The following is a 19488-nucleotide window of genomic DNA, read 5'->3' on the forward strand; positions in this document are numbered from 1 at the left end:
GGGGTCCCGGGCGGCGCGGCAGGTCCCGGGGCGGGGTGAGTCCGGCGTGAGGAACGCGGTGTCGCTTCTCTGCGACTTCGGTGCAGTTTAGCGCCCGGCAGCGCTCCGCCCCGGAGCCGGGGCGGGGGTCGGGCTGCCCCGGGGAGAAGCCGCAGGCCGTGAGCTCTCAGGCCGGCACTCGGCACGGGCTGCGAGTGGGCTGTGCTGGGGCTCCCTCCTCGCCCCGCCACCGTTCGGGCTCTTCCTCCACAGCTCCCTTCTTTCCCCCAGTGTTCCTGGGCTTTCCTCCTACAAGAATGCAGTGTTCTGGCCGTGTGGGACAAGTACAGGATTTAGTCTTGCAGGGATTACAAGAGAAATGGACCTGAGGTAATTTAAATGAACTGGGTGCCTTTCTGCCCAAGGGCAGAGATACCGTGGAAGGCAGGCTTGTGTAGGTATGTGTAAAATAACTTGTTAAAAGTGGTGATAGATTATAAAGGACAGGAATGAAATGGATTAGATGAGTTGGGAAGGACAAGGCAGTCATGATAGTATGAACAAAGACTGAGAAGTGGGAAGAGACCGTGCAGGTTTGGGGCGGGGAGGGTGGTATGGCTGCAAGGAGGTCTCTGCAGAGTCATCTGTGGTGAAAAGGGTGGGGGATGTTCTAGTTTCTCACTATTGGAATGAAAAAGCCCTGTCGAAAAACTCAGTGGAGAAGGAAATGGCAAGATACGCATGCTGCATGCGTGAAGAAGCCATTGGGGATGATCCACGGATTACAGGTTTGAGTAACGTAGACAAAGGTGCAATCAACATTGATAGTTGATGTGGAGTTGGGGTTGTAGATGGCTTCAGAGAAAAGAGAGAGCGTCAGCCCATTTAAAGTTTAAGTAGTTCAGGAGGCAGACTTGACTTAGGCTTTCTCTGTTTCAGAATTATCAGTAAAGAGGTGAGAGAAGAAAAAGGTGCCTCAAATGGCTGTGAAATACCAACAGAAGAAGTAGGAGTATCCTACAAAGTACTTACTAGAGAAATCCCACAGAGGTAGATGCAGAGGGCAAGAAATCAGAAAAGAATGATGTAGTAGGACAAGGTATGAGGTGTGATAACGTAATTTACTGTGTCTAACGGTGGTGAGGCCAGAGAGAGACTGATGGTGGCATATTTGAAGGCCTTTTGTTTCAAGAGACCTTGTTAAGAATTGTGTTGCAAAGCAGGAGTCAGCAAAAGGGCATCTCTGTTGGATCTGATATGCGGCAGAGCGTAGGGGTGAGTGTGTTTACAAGTTCCTGCAAGGAGGCTAGAGGAAGAGAGGGGATTAAATTGTATTGGTGTTAGTGAAGATGAGGGAGTATCTTGGATGAAAGTGGTAAAGAAGGACCTCATCCTCCCTTGGGTAGGAAAGCGATCTAAATATGGTTTAAAACTTTATAATTGGATTTTGAGGATTATGGTAATTTTTTAATCTAAATACTCTTTGCTTTTTTGACCCTCTTTTTTGAGCTTAACATCTTTATTGTCTTAAAAACTAGTGCTATCAAGTATTAGCTGTGTCTTGTCTTAGTTTGTACTCAGAGAGCTTGTGGTTTGGTCATGAATGAGGGCATTAGGCTGAGTGTTAGGTGAGGCAAGTTCTGTTCCTTGTTTTCCTAGTACCCTGCTTTGCTTTGTCCACAGAGCTTGTGTCTTAGCCTTCCTCTCTTTTCATGCATGTCTGTGTGACATTCAGTTACGCTGGAAGTGAGCTCTTTCTGAGAATGTTGTGATAGGAGTCACAAAAGTTGTCCAGACTGCAGACTGTTTTCTGCTTGATATATCCCATTTGCCCGTGCAAACAGTTCCTCTGTTCAAATAAGTGTGTTAGTGGCACACAGAAATGGCTCTGCACTCTTCTGAGCCTCCTCCCCAGCAACTGGTGTGTAACTGCTGAGCTATTGGGTAGGCCCATTATTCTGCTTAGATATTTAAAAACATCTCATTGCTTGGATGGGACTCACTATGTGTTGAGATAGCAAATGGACCCAATGTTTTGGGTTTTTTTTTTCCTGTCTCTAGGGCATGGGATGATCTGAGGGAGTTTGAGAAGTTTCCTGACTGGTGAAAATGGCTCAGGCTTCGTGATGCTCTGAGGTTGGCTGAATGAAGCTGTTGCACACTGGGCTATTGATATCTCGCAGTGGTTTTGGATTCTCAAATAAGTTTTTCCTTTAACATAACGTTTAACAGGTAAAGATCCATTACTGCTTTTATGCAAGAGGTCAGTGTCGATACAGATTAAGCCCAGAACTGAATTATTAACTCTAAGCAGGGTAGAGGGAGAGGCAATATAGGTTTGCCTTGTGTCTGTCAAATCAGATTTGACATCTGTCTTCTTCCACTGAAGTTCTATGGGAAGCAGTGCTATAAAATATTTGTCTGCTACTTATGTTGTGGATGGCTAAGGAATCAAGAGGCAGATGAAAGGAATGGAGACCAGAATTCAGGGGATAATAAAATTAGCTGCTAGCCTTCATCCTCTTGTACTGGAGGTTTGTATCTGCTGAAATCACTGCAGCTCCTCAAATTAATTGTACATTGCATCTCTTCCTTGTTTTTCTGGGCTGCCTGGTCAGGTTACTGGAAACAGAAAACAAATGAGTTGAGGAAAAATAGTGAAAATTTATGTTTGACATTTCCTGTGCTCTGAAGTCAGGATTCTCAAAGCTTGATTATGGTTTCCCCAGCAGCTACAAATTGTGATACTGTGGGAATGTATTTGAGTAACAGAGCTAACAATGTAGTAATGCAAAATGCAAATGTGTGTAAGAAACCCAATACATGCTGCTTGTGGAAAAATATAGCTTTGACTTTATATATGTATTTTTATATGTAAAATTTGGTTGCAGCATTGTTTTAAGTCTTTTGTATTTAATATATTCTCTCTTGAAACTAAGTTTGGTTAAATGGAAATTTGTGATTAAATATGAGCTGACCATAATTCAAGGTTGATACGTGCTCTACTGCTGAACCTCTTAGAACTCAAATCCCTGTGGTTTGGTTACATAAGCAGAAGGTTTGTAGTTCAGATAAATAAATAGATAATGTGAATCTTCCAATACCAGTGAGAATAAAAAAAAAAGTTGGCTGTTCTTATTCTTCTTGAATAGCAGCTGTCAACACTTGAACATAAATTTCTACATTCAGAAGGTAATAAGTGTATATTGAGAAGGTAATAAAATGAGAGAATTAATTTTATTTCCCCCTCAGATGTAAGGCCCAGGCCAGATCACATCCAGTAGAACCTACTTAAAGGGATTAGCTAATTTCACCATTTCTTTTGAGATGGTATTGAAGACTCTTAAATTGGGTGTGAGGTATCTGTTTGCTTGTCTTATTTTCTGAAGTCCCACTTAATGGCTGTGGTTCTGAAGCAATATGGACTTGTACAGGGTATCACAGGTTGCCTTTCTAGCTACTGTGGTCATAGTTAAGGGGTTTGTGTTTTTTCGTGTTGGTGAAATGGATATGATGCTTTTCTGCAGCACTTCAGGCTGTTGGTAAAAACTTAATGTCATAAATTTAGTTGTAGCTCTGAAAAGATCTGTAGTGAAGGTTATGCAGCCACTTTCCAAATGCCAAAAGTCTCGGGACCTGCACTGGGGGCTAGGATGCAATGTAATAAGCCAGTCTCTGAGGTTTTAGACCTCGCCTGTAAGATTAGCCTTGGCTTTGCAGGTGCAAAAGTCGCAGTGGATCCAAACCAGGGACCTGCACAGCAGAATCTTCTTTAGCTGAGCCATTCCTGGCTGTTTGACCGCCTGTATGATGTTGATGTGGCCTCTCTTACAATTTCTTAGGCAACAGAAAAAATTGTTTTTCCCCCCCTTAGGAGACAGAGCTCAGATGAAATCAAAAGAACGATAAAGTTTGGAGGAGAAAAAGAAGCTGCAATTGTTTTCCTGGTCTGCAGTTTGACAGGGCATTAAGATGTCCGTGGACATGAACAGCCAGGGCTCTGACAGCAATGAAGAGGATTATGACCCTAATTGCGAGGAGGAGGAAGAGGATGAGGATCCTGGGGATATTGAGGATTATTATGATGGGGTAGCTAACGACGTGGAGCAGCAGGGAGCAGATGCCTTTGATCCAGAGGAGTATCAGTTCACCTGCCTGACTTACAAGGAGTCGGAGAGCACTCTGAATGAACACATGGCCAGCTTGGCTGCCACGTTAAAGGTGAGGAAAGGTTTCTGCATTAACACAGGTGTAAAACAAGTCTGTGATTGAGAAGGCAAATGCTGAGCATACAGTTTGAAATAAAAGCTGTTGCAGTATTACTGTTATGGGGGGTTGGAGGAACATTATTGAAGGTCCCTGGTTCAAAACTGACTTGAAGGTTTACAATTGTTGCATACTGGTTCTGGGGCCTGAAAAATCTTCCTTACTGAATGTTGATTCTTACAATTATTTTTTTTACAGAGCTGAGCTTCATGACCAAAATTCCTGAGTTATAACTCTCTGCATTAACACAATGCAAAGAGGATATGTAGAAAAGAAACAAACCAAATCATAATGGTGCAGATTGGTACACCTGTGTATGAGAAGATAACTGACAGATAGGAAGACATGCTAAAACTCTGTAATTCTAACAAAAACACCTTTCTTTGTTGGTTCTGAGAGAATAATCATAGACTTTCAAAGACAGATCAGCTGTCATGCCAGGTATTAACCCTACTGTTGCAGTGACAGCAATTAAAGTACAATGAACTTGCCAGCTCTTGTAGTGACTAATTCATCACAGAAGAGTCACACTCTTGAGTCAGCTCCATGGTATTATGCTCAGTAAGACTTCTGTGAAGTTCTCTTTCTCTTTGTGGAACTGATTACTGTAGCGCAGACTAGTAATAAGAGGAGGCTCCCTCTCTGCCTTGTCAGTGTGCTTCAGTCCCAGTGCAGGTCAGAGGAAAGCAGAGTTTTCTAAGCTCTAGATGTTGACACTGGGTTGAAATTAACGATGCATCTACCTTGTAACAGGTCTCTTAGTGCTTGTTCTTCTCTGGAACAACCCCTGAAAGCAGGACAGGTGACTGTAGCATATAAAAAAACATGTTGGATGGGTTTCAACTCCTATTCATTTGGTCTGAATCAAACCTAATTTAAAAAAATGAGAGACTTCTTGATCCTTATTTGCACATCAGTGTCCTTTAGAAACACTATAACCATAAAGCTTGAGGACTATGAAGCCTATAAACAATAGGGTCTAAAGTGCACCCATACTTTTTGCTGCATCTCTAGCTGTTTTTGCCATCTGTTGTGCTTGTTCCCAGCATTCACCACCTTAGAAAATGAAGTTTTACTCTTTCTTGACTGTCAAACTCGTGTCTGTGTTTTCTTCAAAATGCCTGCTGTTCTCTACAGATTGTCAGAAAAGGGAGGCAAAAGAAAAGAAAAAATGAGAATAGTTGGTCAGCACTCTTGATCCAGCTGTCAGTTGCTCTTGGTTCTTAGCGATTAAGTAAAGATTTAGAACAGCTTTTCTGCTCCTTACTGTTTGTCTTCAAATGGAGCACCCTTCAAAAAGGTGAACCCTGCCACGTTGTTCTCTTGAATTAAATTAACAAAAGCAGTACTTTATTTAGTCTTTAAAAATCAGGCTTCCAAAGTTAAAAGAAATTTTCCAAGAATTCTGAAGGTCCCATTGAGCAAATATTGTTGACCAGATAATAGCAACCTGCTAGCTCAAATCTTGCTCTAAATATGACCCAAGGAGAGAATGTTTTACATTCCTTTTATACCAAGAATATGCCTGCGTATTTGCTTAAAAAAGAAGTGCTACACATTTCGGTTTGTGCATGAGAAGATAAAAATAAATTTGGGTAGAAACCTGAAAAACTGTGATCTTGTAAGCCACACACTAAGTCTTTAGGTCTTGAAGTGCCACATTAACTCTCTCTTCACTAGCAACCATGGTGCAAGAATTGCACTTTTCTTGGAAATCTGTTGTGTATCTGCAGCGTGTGCTTTTTGCTTCCTGGCATCCTTTCTTGCAGTACTTCAGCAACCCTGTTTCTTCCTTCCCCTCTCTTCCCCAAGGAAACTTGTAATTTTGTTAGTTTTCTGAGACAAACTGGAGTGGAAAGAATTTGTGTTGAATTAGCAAGCATAGAGAAGAAGGAAATTGAATAGAACATGTTGAACTATTTCTTATCATTATTTTCCATCGACTTAATGGATATGAGTAAACAGGGGCAGACTTTTCTAAGAACTGTATTGACTTCTTTCCTCTAATTTGCTTGAGCTCTAAAACTTTTTTTTTCTTTTGAAGACTGCCTTTCATAATGTCTTGGGGTTTTTGGATAGTGGTGGTTGTTCTTTGGGAGCATGCTAGTTCATTTTGTTGATTTCATCTCCTTTACCTTGTGATAGCTAGTGGTTATGTAGTGCTTTTCGTATTAGCTCATATTTAAGGCAGAGTGGTTGTCCTGACAGGGAAAGATGAAGGTGAATTGAAGACTATCTTCAGGAGGTACGAAGATGAAGGCAATGCATGACATGGTATCTGAGCAATTTGCTATCAGAAGAAATGAATAGACTAATACAATTCCCTAAAGCAAAGAAAAAAATGCATGCAATAAATGGGCTCAAAGCTGTGTTTGAATGTTCTGCCGCTGTATATTATCATCAGATGATTCACTTTACGAAGGTTAAATTGGGGGGGCGTGTATTGAGCGTGTGTTTTCTCTGATACATTGATTGTCTACATGCTTTTAAGATCAGAACAGGTATTCAGAGGTTTACATCTTGCAATCTGTACTGTTATTAGCTAATAGCAATCTAAATAGTATTTCATTTGCTCTGCTCATTAACCCTCAACATTTGTTTTTCAAACTGTTTTGTTCAGCTATTTCAGACTGTTGAATTCCTATTTTCTTAAAAGTGTTGAGGTAAAGGGTGATCTTCCTTGGAAACCCTCTTGGCTACCTTTTTTCATTCCCCATGAGTTACAGTTGACCTTGTTCTTACTCCTACTGAAGTTAGACAACTGAACAAACCTTGTATTGGCTGGCTAACTTCAGGTCAGGTGTGAGCACCCAGCATATGCTCAAAAGTTTGAATGCAACATTGAAAGAGACAGTCTCTTCAACAAAACACTTGGGTTTCGTCTACCCCAATTAGAGACAAAAATCAGTTAAAATCTTAAGTCTGATAAAAGCATGAAACCCAGCATCAGGTGGGGAATTCTGAACAGAAGAATTAGTACAAATAAGTTAGTGGTAGATGCAACCAGCTGTGCTGTGTGGCAGCCCTGCAACTACAGTAGTGGTTATCCCAGAACCATATGGAAGCTAGAGGGACATTGTAAGTGGTACTCTGAAAGTTTTTCCTCATTTTGGTTTTAGTAAGAACTGTGAGTAGATTCTTGCTTTCCAAGAAAAAAGAAGAGGGAATGTTTGCTTTTTGGTTAGTGCTTTAATCTGGAGGTCTGTTTGTGGAGGGTTCAGTTAATACCCTGGCTGAAATTAGGACAGACTATCTCTGTTGAAACATGCCAGAAGAAAATCTCAAACTAATATCCAAAACTCTGTGGTTCTCTGACTAAAAGGCCTGTGAATTGAAGCAGACCACTTTTAATTCTTCAAAAGGTCACTTCACCAACAGTCAACACTTGTTAAGGACAATACTCTTGAAAGCAGAATGGCATATATTGCCTGCAGACCAACAAAGGAATCTCCAACAGTTCTTTTTAAAAAGTAGATATAATTATAAAATCCAGTATCTTTCAAAAGTAATGAATTAAAATTGTGTAGTAATAAGTTTGTTTTCAAGATAACTCTGTCAACCATCATTGAGTGATTGTGGGTCCTGGAGTGGCAGTATCAGTACATGCATACAAACAGTACGATACTCAACAGTTGTACAAACAAAATTGACCCTGTCACTGGCAAGCAATTAAGTGTGTGATGATGTCATATTGTTTTTGTTTGTGAATGACACTTCCTGGCTCTGCTGAGGGTCTCTGTACAAGTCTGGAATATCTGTGATGTTCCAAATAACTGGCAGTAGTTTCTGTTTCAGTGATGAGATGGATCTTTCTAGTTTTTACCTTTTTTTTTTTTTTAAACTGATGATATAAACCACCAGATAAAACAACTGCAATTACAATTTATGAAAAAAATGTTACCTTGACTTTAGATCTTTTTAGAAGCTGAATGTCAGTCATGAGGAAGCTGAGATATTTCTGCACATACAAGGTGACAAAGAAAGATAGTCCTGTTGTTTTACAGGCAATTGATACTGATGTCTTTCCACTAAAACCAAAGGAATTGTAAAACTGAAGAATTTATAATTTTCAGTTTGCTAATGTGAGTAATCTGCTAATATTTACCAGACAGCAAAAAGCTTATTTCCCTCACTCCTTGAAATAACAGCTTGTGATGTTTTTTTAGCCCTGTCCCTTGAAGAATAAAACTTGGTAGATGCAAAAACTATTTGATGTCATGATATAGTTCTGAATCTATTAATCCATGTTATCACTATTGATCTTTCAGAGATAAACCAGTTTTTCATATGTTCTTGCTCACCTTGTTGATGTCACATCTTTTAATGCAACCAAATCAGTATTTGCTCATAAAAACACAGCCTTCTGAAACTGTTCCACACACTCAAATTGTGCTGACACAGAACAGTTAGTTTGTAGAGCTGTAGAATGCTGGCAGCGGTCCTTTTCAAATACCATCTTTAGCAGATCCAGAGTCATGTGCGCGGAGATTGGCAGCCTGTATGAGCAGCTCTACCCGAAGGAGTTGGCGCTCACAGAATGCCTGTTCAATGTGATCACAAAAAGTCTGTAAAAAGCCAGATGTCAAGACACTGGTGTGTGTGTCTCCCTGTATCGCTGTGCGAACCGCAACCAAGTATGTGGTACGGGGTGCTTATCTGAACAAACCTGCAGTGTTGCGTAGTCATCCTTTTTGATACCATAATGACTTCATGAAACTTGCATGCAACGTAAAATGCCAGTCAAAAAAGACTAGCTGTACCTAAGTACCTCAAATACAGGAGAGGTATTAAAGCCCCTTGAAACACTAGAATGCACGTACTTAAGAACAGGGTTTGAAAAATTTATGTTCAAAGTTAATGTCCATAAGAACCAACATTGGTAAATATTAGCATATATTAGTAAACAATGAATAAATATTTAAATATCATTTACTATAAGTGGTAGACTTCTCCACAGAACCCCCATGGTGCTGTGTGGCAATGATAACATGCTATTTTGAAGCACCTATAAGCCCTAGATTAGTCAGGACATGCAGATTTACATCTGTACCTTGTTCTGTGTTTTAATATCAAGCCAACATTATGTGGGGCATCCAGTCTGAAGTTGTAACCTTTAGGAGCACACACGTTTGAGATGTACCTTTGTCCTTTACGCGCTTTTTGTTCCCAAACAGAAAGATCCTGGAAGTTCTGCTATACAAAAGCTGTGTTGTTGCCCACCAGATTCACGATGCCTATACTTCAGTAGTGTGTTAAATACCAAGAGGACATGAATATATCCCTAACTATCTTTAGTGTGTGTTTTATTTTGGCTCCTAAAGGGTTTTTTTTTTTTTTTTTCTTTTTTTTCGGTTTTTTTTTTTTTTTTTTTCCATAAAGCCTGGTAAGTTTTGGTAGAGTTCTGGTCAGCAAGATAAGAGAGCTGGCTGGAGAGCCCAGACCTTGCAACCTTGTGACAACTCCATGAAGTCATTTGAGGAGAGAAACCAGGTTTTTTACTTACTGCCCAGGACTGCTGGAATTCTCAACTTGATTGGAAAAATGAGCCACAAATGTGGAGGGTGATTATAGCCCACACATTTCTTTGTGATTCATGCCTTAAGTGTATCTTACAGCCAGTATGACTCTGCAGTGAGCAAAAAAAAACTGTTCACAGCTGTTGATGAGTATGATCTTGGTGGGAGGTAGTCAAGACACAAGTCATTAAAAATGCCGAAATGATCTTTCAGTAACTGTTTCATGTTGCAAGCTTACAGCTGGACAACATGATCACAGGAGCGGCATGAAGCCGCTGAAGTGCACTGCCAAATTTGTGTGCCGTGCCTATTAAGGATGGTGCAGCAGAAATGAGCTATGTTGTGTACTGTGAAACACTGTTTTACAAAGCAGATGTTCTTCCTCTTCATCTTTTTATAACAAAAGAAAAATGCCCTTAGAAGCTGGGATTGTCAAGTAAAGGACTATGTTATTCGGGACTGGACTGGGATTACTTACTGCAGAGTTACCTAAGCCCTGCGCTCTGCACGTGCGTGCTGCTGTGGCTGCATGCATGCACCAGCACTTTCCAGTTGGAGTTGGCTGTCCTGTGTCCTGAGCCACTGGCCAGGTTTGTGTGAATTCAGGTTATTATCTGCCTTTCGCTTCCTCCCTGTGCATCCTCCTTTCTGTCAACCAGAAGGAATTGTCCACTCTCCTGTGTTTCGCTGGGAAGGCACCTAGGCAGGGGCTGAGCTGAGTGCAGCAATGGGGTGTGTTACTGGGGCTTTTGGCAGCACGTGGGGAGCACAGCGCAGCGTGCACTGGGCGCTGATGCTATCAAACACTACATTACTTTGGAAAGAATAGCTGGGGAGTCTCACGTCCATCTTATATCCGTGTGCTGTCTTACAGCTTTCTTGCTGCATTTCTTTTGCTCTAAATCTTTCAAAGAAGGAATGTCATAGCTATTTTGTAAGAATGCCTTCTGGCATGCCATCTTGCTGAAGTGTTGGGGTTTTGGGGGTTTTTTTTTTGTTAATTTATTTCTGAATCTCCTCAGGAAGAATAGCCTAACAGCTTGAGAAATACGTATGTTGAGATTTCCTAGCTGAATCCTACTGATCCTGTTTGTTGGCAGCTGCAGTTGAAATTGTTGCTGTCCTGTGTAGGAGAGCGGATGGATTAAAGCAATGTGTAAGTGTGGAGAAGGAGTTAGAATTTAACCCGAGATCCCCTTTCTTCAGTATGTGGCCAACTAGGTTGTGCACTGACAGCTTCACAAACCATGTGTATAACACCAGCAGTATTTGTCATTTCCAAACTGCACCCTGCCTCCTAAATATGCTTCTAATCTTGCAGACTGACACCAAGTCTCTGCATGCCAGAGGGTGAGTGACGGGGTACAGATTAAAACCCTGTGATGAAGCAGAGCTCGTGTAGTGCTGTTTGTCAAGACCTTTTTCATGGTATCGAGACTGCAGCTACAGACTCTAAATTGCATTTCTTTCCCTGGTGTAGCCTGCAGTCTGTAATCAGGAGAGGGGCTGAAATGTCAGACAAATTGTAAGCAATACTGTGAGTGAAACCTAAAGATGGAGGGCTTTTTCTCACTTTTTTTAAGCTTGTCTGAACCCGGGAAAAAAAAGCAGGGTATCTGGTTTTGTTGTAACTTTGTCTTTTTTTTCCTGATAAGTAAAATTAATTTCAGTTCAATTTTGAAAACAGCCTTCTAATACTCAGAAACCTGTAAGAGATACGGAGGACTTTGCTACAAGACTTTGAACACTTGGGGAGTTTATGGTAGGTGATGTTAATCGCAGCTCAAGCCCCTGCAGCCTCATGAGTTTTCTACCAGGATTGCATATTGGAATTCTGCTTAAAAGAGGGGTAGATCAAAAGAAAGGAGAAAATGTGGTCCAAAAAAAGTTTTTTGGTTGCCCTTTTATTTCTTCATAATTCCTAATATTTCTGCTCTTTTCTGAGAAATCCTCCATTAAAAACAGGGCAGTTGGATAGTTTTTCCAGTGGGGCATAGAGGGAGTCAGATCTACTTTCCACAAGAGAAATAAGTGCAAAATAGTATTTTTTCCATTTGTGGGTCACTTCCTTTACCTCAGTATCCTTAAGTAAAGCGTGTCTGAAGGGACAGATTTTCTTTAGCAAAATTATTCAATAGAAATTATGGTTTCTTTCTAAGGTGTTACTGTTCTCTACCGCCAACTCAATTCAGTCTCTATTTTGCCCATAGTTGCTCACCAACAGCAACCATTTCAGAGGCTCTTGCTCTGTGTGTTTTTACTGTTGTAAGGAATTTAAGAGTGTGTTTTTAGAAGTTTTGATGCACAACACAAACTAGTATCTTCCCAAGTTCATCCTTTCCCTGTAGAAATAACAAAAACTATGCGTGTATTAAAATAAATGCTTCTCAAGATTAATCCTATTTGCTTAAATCTATTTGTATAAAAACCTTTGATTAGGGGAAAGACGAGAAATGGAAGCTGCATTTCTTTATGCCAGGTTTGCGTTCATCTCGGCCAGTCATTTCAGTGCAACCCTGATGTAACAGGAATTGTCAGCTTGGTGCAAAGCCATGGGATGTCAGCTCCAACCAGATCATAATATCTGCAACTCATTCTGAATTGAATCTCTTTGAGAATCATGTGATTATTCTTGTTTTAAATTCCTGATACCATATCTCTGCGAAAGTGAGAAGTGAAACACACCTCCAGAAAATAGGCCATCCCTTGGAGAAAAGTGAAATGAACTCATAACATATGCATGCGACATAAATATGCATGAGCAATTTCAGTAGAATATAAGCGCTACAAAAGACGGTGGGTTTTTAGCTTTTAGGAAACATTTCTGTCTGAATTAGCAACTGTCAAAGTGGCATGGTTGAAAAGATTTTCTGCTGTAGAGAGATGAAACTTCAGCTCTTCAAACAACTTAGCTTATCTAGGGAAGCAAGTTGAGACATAGTTGTCTTAGAGCTCTCTAAACGCAGCAAGGTACCTACAGAGCTTCTTTGAAAATTCTTTTGATATTGTCTTGTCCTAAAAAGTGCCAGACTCTCTCACACTTCAGAAGTGTGAGAATTTTGCTTATCTTGGAGAGTAAAGAACCCAGGAGATAAATGGAGATAGAAATAATACGAAAAAAATACTGTGCTCTCTTCCAGAAAGTGAATAGATGCGCGTTTAATGCAATGGCATTACTTCTTTGTTCTGCTTTCAGAATCTAATTTTGTCCAGCACTGTGTAAATTTTTCAGACTCTTTTTTTACAACTCCTGTAGAGTCTTTCCCTTGTGCAGAGCTGTTCTCTCTTGGTACCCTTCCTGTGTGCATAGACACTGCACCCCTTTTCCAGTGCAGTGATAAACATTAGTGTTTGGTGCCCATTTCCGGCAATCAGCAGCCTTCTATCACTGGTAAGTCAGAGTTAAGCTGATAGAGGTTTGGAGGAGGTTTCTGAGGTGACCAAATTCCTGTTTTAAGGTGAAGCTGGAAATTGCAGATTGGATGAGATCCTCTCTCTTCAGCTTTGCCACCCCATCGTGAAGAAAGAAGCCTGGTTTTCAGTCGGAAATTTTCCAGGTTCAGATTTGGACTGAGTTGATCTTTGATCTTGAAGTTTTAAGCTGATAGTGAGAAAATGGGAAAATGAGAGTGAGGGAAAGACAGACATCTTTTAGCATGACTACTGCTTTCAGCTTTCATCTTCTAAACTTTAATAAATTTAATCACAGCTAGAAGAGTTCTGGAGAAGTCAAGCTATGTAGAAGCATTGGCACAATTCGTCAGTTGCAGACAAAAACTGAGAAGTGCAACATCTAGAATATGCATTCCCTTCTGCACTGTGGTCTGTAGAAGTATTTTACTGAAATGACCTGCTGCCAGCAAGACACCAAGTGGGCTATCTCACTATCTTTCTTGGGTCTTAGTATTCTGAAACAAGAATGGGAAAATTTAAACAAAGCTGATGATTTATCAAAGGCATCTTTTTTTGTTTGTTTTGTATCTGAGACAAAGAATTATTGTTCCTGAATAACCTGAACTTCTTGTGGCACCTGGTGACTGATAGGGGACTGAATCGTAGCTCTTTCTGAAATGTTTTATAAGTTTGAGATCTTTCATTGTGTGAAACTTATGACTGTCCAGGAAATGCTATATTGGACAGTGTGCCTGAACAGCAACCAAGGCTTATTTCCTATGCTGCGAGGCTGCAGTGCATGCATATGGAGGGCGCATCGATGTCTTCTAACCGAATACTTCAGCCAGCAGTATCAGCTTCTGTACGTTGCTTCTCCAGTACTGTAAGGTAATGAATTATGTACATATGGACCAAACTTCTGATTGCAGTGGTATTTTTCTGTGCTCAGCATGTTTTGGCTCCTGCTTACAAAGAAATACTTCAATTATTCTGGGGTGTTATTGTGGAAGAACTGGCTGACTTGGTACAATCATTCACTCATTGTGAATGTACAATCATTGAAGAGGCTGGGGAGCGCTGCTAATCAATAGAAGCAGGCTTTTGTTTAAACACTTGTTTTCTTCTCATGCTTGTTTTCTTGAATCTCTCCAGTAGTGTTGGCCCCTGATGGTATTCACGTTTGCCTTCTGAATTACCACCTTACTATTGGTGAACAGGATGTAGACTGTAATGTGGTGAGACTCCACTCAGCAGGCATGGCCCCAGCCTCATCAGTTATCTGCTCCTCTCCCATCCCTCTTTCTTACAGTTTGAATGTTATCTATCTTTAACGTGTAAGAACTAATACTTCCATGCCAAGCAGACTGTGGGTACGTTGCTGCAACTGGCTGACTCTGGGACTTCTTTTTTGCAAGATCGCATGCGCTCCAATCAGGTAGTATCAAAAAATTTTCTGCTTCAGGGCTTTTATGAAAGTGGATTCATGTCATGAACCTGGCTTTATGAATTGAAAATGTTTTATTCTTGGGTGCTTTTATGATGAAAGTAATAAAATTAGCACTACAGCTGATCCAGTCAGTGCTTGCAGTTGGAGCAAAATAGGAATGGTCGCAGAAGCTTTATTATTCTTCTAGAACTGTTAATCTGGCATCTTTGTGGAGCATTAATTCCACATAATGCCTGACAAATAATTTGACTCAAAAGCATTTGATTCTGTTAGGATAGTTTGTTAGAGTTCAGAAATGTGTATGCTGGTATTTGTATTTCTCTTTCTATGCATCTTCATTCTTGAATGTACTTGGTTCCTTCTCCGGGAACAAGTAACTTCATGGAGGTCGTGGAGTCATGATGCTGCAACAGATGCTACACCTCAGGCTCTGAAAATCCACCTGGAAAATACTCATTTTCATGTGTTACAGATTAACTTTCCATTTAAGTCTGGTGGCTTGTTTTTTTTTGTCAGGATGGTTGTTCTTCCTTACTGCTACTGAGAAATAATTTCATTGCTGTTAAAGAATGATTCATTAGCATGTGGTTTGCATTTGCAGGAAGCCAGTCTTGTAGAGACCACATTCCTGATACTTGTTTGTTTTTCAAACACGAAATGCAGATGTCTGCCTTGTACAAGCAAGTCAAAGGTGTCTGTCTGGGTCTGCCAGGCTGGGGGCTTAAGATAACCCATCCAAGGCTGGCAGTGGCACTTCATCTGTACAAACTGGAGCAGACTGTATGTGTTGTCAGCAGCTGCCCTGTGTGCCACACTCCATCTAATCACAGGCTTCTGTGCTGGGAGGGAGGGCAGTGCTGCCTGGGCAGCCTTTGTTTTCTGAGGGTCACATCACTGGTAAAGTTGAGGAAGGTGACATACCAGATCTTACACAGCATGAACTAATGTTTCAGTTCATTAGAAAAAGGATTATTTGAACATTGAAAATTACTCTTTTTTTTATTACTGGGATTTCTTAGTGGTGAGCAAAGTGGGCAAATCAGAAAGCAGAGGTGGCTAAGAGCCAATTAAAAACCCCAGCTACATCATGTATTGTTGCTATGCTGCTTTAGCTCACTGAACCAACCCTCCAGCGCTGACAAATGCCAGTGCAGGACCAGGGTGGTATCATGTGGCAGGAATAGGTCAGTTGTGTTGTGTTGTGAAACTGCACCTCTTCAGTGGGGTAGATTTAGAAGAGTAATGAGTATGCTGACCCTATGTGTGCAGAGCCTGTCTGTTTTGTAGAAGAAGCAACCATTGCTTGTTTTTCCTTCCAGGGTTGTGTTGGGGTGGTTGTGTATCTGTATTACCAGTCCATTGGATCCTGTGATCCACCTGTAGCAGGATTCAAGAAGGCTTATGGCTTTTCAGTGGATGATTGGGACTGACAGCTTCTCTAGAGAAAAAAAGGAGCTCTTCCTGCAGCTAGGATGGAAGGAGTTGTGTTTTCTATATGGGTAATAGAGGTGCTATGTTGATAGCTTGTCTTGGAGTGCGGGAGGTAGAGCCCTTTAACATCAGAGGGTGTCTGAATGCAGAATGTGCAGATCACTGGGCTTGCCCAGGTGCTTCCTAGCACAGAGAGGAGTGAGGAGGCAGGGTTCATGAGCCTTCTGAATTCCCCTGGAAGAGGTGTCTTGTTTGCAGGAGACCTGTTTTGTTTGAACTCCATGGGCCTGATAAAGCCATGAAGGGGTAAAGAGGCAGGTTGAAGGTCCAGCAGCTCAGCAGATGCTTGTGGTCTTGGTGGGTACGAGCCTTTTTGTGCTAGCTGACCAGTCTCTTTTCTTCTGAAATAAACCAATGCATAGAAGCAAAGGAGAACTTATTTGCTTGTGTCCTTGTAACATGACTTTAAATGTCGTGTTGCAGTATTCTAGAGGGTGCTCAGGCTAGCGCGGACTGTGCTAGTGCTTGCCAGGAGTCCACGTAATGCAAGCAACTCTGCATGGAAATAGTCCCTGTCACAGTAGCTTTCTATCTTCCTATTTCAGTCTAGCGTATAATTTTCTTCTCTGCAGTGAAGGCTTGGGAAATTTGGGGGGGGGGGGGGTGTCCCCCACCCTTTGCTGTCACAGCATGCCTGTGTTGCAGCTTGTTACTGCTTCTCCAGCTCAGTAAGTGGTATCTGTCTGCCCTGTGGTGCCTACTTTGCACACTTAGTGAGGACCCTGATCCCAGTCTGGGCCTCTCAAGTGGCAACCACAGTCAGGACTGGATACAGGGCTTCCATGAGCAGTTAAGTTAATCCAGTGAATTCTTGATTCCTTCCTCTCTGTGCTGTTGTGACTATGTGAGTTAGTTTGGGTACACCCATGCTTCATTCCAGCCTGTATATTGCAGATGCACTGGCTGTGAGCATTATGTCTAGTAGTTTAATGGGATCTGAGTATCGCTGGGATGTTGTACCAAGTTTGTACAATTTATTAGTCTTATAAGAAGATCATAGTCCTAAGCAGAGGTGTGGCCTCAAAATATGCCTAACTTGACTTTTTTTTTTCTTTTATTTTCCACCTAGGTATCACATGCTGTTGCAAAGCTAGTATTAGTTAGTTTCCACTGGCAAATCTCAGAGATTTTGGAAAGGTAAGTGTAAATAGTCTTATTTCTTCTGCACTCAGTGCTTTTCCCCCTTGCTTTGCAAGAATGCTCGGGGTGGTCCACAGGTGTCTTTTTGACAAGTGTCTTTGAACCTGAAAGCAGGCCACACAGTCCATTCCAGGGAGCAGAGGAAAAACACTGTTTTGTTGAGGCTGCACTGCCTGTAAGAAATATGTAAAAAGGGGAGGGTAGTGATGGTGAATGTCTTTCAGTCTGAGGAATTATTGTCACGCTGGGAACCCTGTAGATGCATTTAGCTTAAACTTTGAGATAACAGATTGAGAGTGCTGCATCTATATTTATTTATTTTAACAAATATAAAGATAAGGTATGTTCTGTTTTGAACATATGAGCCATAAATCATAAAGGAGCACTGAACCTATGCTGATATTTTCTTTAGTAGTACACTCACATTGAAGTTTTTTCTCATTCTGAAGGTAAGTGATGTTTTTTTCCAAGCTGACTAGCATGTGGAGAGCAGGAGAAGATGGTGTGAGAGAACTGAGAAGTGCAGCCCCTTTGCTGCTTGGTCAGTATTACTGTAACGAAGTCCTTCAACTGATTTCAAAAGGAGGGTTCGGACTCTGCCCAAACATGTACGGGAAGTGTGTCAGGAGGCACTGCTGTCTGGCAGTCCCTCCAGAAAATACTGGCTCAGAACTGAATATTGTCTGAAAATAGAGAGCACATCAGTCTGACTCATTCTGCCATGCCATTTTTGGCCCTATAGCCAGCAACTTCATCCAGAGAACATATGGGAAATGCATCTCATGTATGGATATTGTGCAGCATCTTTGGTAACTGGCTCATTAGTTACCATGCATCCTGTGAAAGCTTTTCTGTGGGGAACACGGCAGGTGAGATTCCTGCATAGCAGCTCAGGGCAATTCTGCAGGTTAACTAACAAGTTTTAAACAAGAGGAAGTTTTGGGAAGGGTTTACTTCTAAAGCTATGACTTTGCAAGTTGTTGTCCAGTTGATCTGGTCCTCAAATTTCTGTCTTGGTATGAAGTGACATTATCAAATGAAAGCTCCCTAGTACAACTAAAAAGCGCTAGTGGGGAGGGAGGATTTACAGCATGATCACAACAGTGATGCTGCTATTTCTGAATTCACAGAGATATAAACATTACTCTGCAATGGAAGTCACAAACAGCAAAACATTTTTAATTCTAAGGTTGCTGATAGACAGCTTCCTATGCCTAAAGGGTGATAATCTGTCACAGAGTAAATACTTAACTAGATAATAGACTGGAGTCAACTTGAGACCTAACCAGGATAGCTTGATTTTTACAAAGGAATAGGAGACAGACAGGAGCCTCACTGGAGTGTGTTATTATGGGCAGCGGCTTTGGACTGCTCTAGGAGTGTGGATAGAAGATCTTACCTTCCAAAATAGTTTTTCAGGGGAAGGGAGAGAGTTGTAGAAAAATATTTATCAAGGAGTATGAGGGAAATGTGAACCCATCACTGGCAGAAGTATTATTCCTGTTTTGGATTTTGAAGAAACCCTCATACAGTTTGATTGACGAGAGTTCAGCTCACTATGTGAAGGAGCCTCACACAGAACACATTTCCACTCTCCTTGTTGAAACCTACCCTACCATTTGCACAGAGCCTATTATTCATTCAGGTGAGAAGGATCAATTTAACAAAGCAAAATGTATTCAGAAATTGATTTGATCATTCTTCAATTGCCTTTTCAGGCACAAGTCTAATGCTGCCCAATTGCTAGTGGAAGCACGAGTTCAGCCCACCTCATCCAAACATGTAAGTATGCTAACTATTTTGGTCTGTTCCCTTGGCAGACACCTCTGACCCACCTCATCAGAGGATTGCATTACTAATGGCATAGTCTGTCCCATATTAACCCTTTGCAAACTCAGATCCAACACCCTAACTCAACGCCAGGTTTACTTTCTAAATGAGAATGCATTCAAGAGGTGTCTAACATATAAATAGCAGCTTTACTTTTGTCTTGCAGGCAGTGTTCAAGAATTACTTGCCTCAAGAAAATTAGGCTTGTTTTTTTGGCATGAGTGATGGTACGCAATGGAAGGAGCAGAGTGCATGGGCTTGGCTACCTATTCCAATTCTGCTCTGTCTGTAAAAGACACTCAAGGGAAGCTCTGGCTGCACAGAGTGAACAGAGCTTGTCTGTGGCTGGAACAGAGATTCCCCCCCCCCCCCCCCCCCCCCCCCCAGACGCGGGTGCCACCACGTGCCTCTCGGGCGCGCACTCCA

The 19488-nt window shown here is 41.4% G+C and overlaps 1 protein-coding gene across 11 annotated transcripts in view; it reads left to right on the plus strand.

The window, feature by feature from the left end:
* Positions 1-19488, plus strand: part of ARIH2 (ariadne RBR E3 ubiquitin protein ligase 2) — a 33183-nt gene that overhangs the window by 245 nt on the left and 13450 nt on the right. For 2 of the 11 annotated variants that reach the window (XM_010571148.1, XM_010571127.1), the window contains exons 2-4: positions 3854-4200; positions 17162-17229; positions 18951-19014. In XM_010571148.1, coding sequence (XP_010569450.1) covers positions 3952-4200; positions 17162-17229; positions 18951-19014 — 381 coding nt within the window. In that variant the 5' untranslated portion in view covers positions 3854-3951. The other 9 variants (XM_010571171.1, XM_010571178.1, XM_010571186.1 and 6 more) reach the window with 9 other exon arrangements.

This window comes from Haliaeetus leucocephalus, unplaced genomic scaffold (genome assembly GCF_000737465.1).
Source record: "Haliaeetus leucocephalus isolate CR32 unplaced genomic scaffold, Haliaeetus_leucocephalus-4.0 Scaffold2, whole genome shotgun sequence".
Lineage (NCBI taxonomy): Eukaryota > Metazoa > Chordata > Aves > Accipitriformes > Accipitridae > Haliaeetus > Haliaeetus leucocephalus.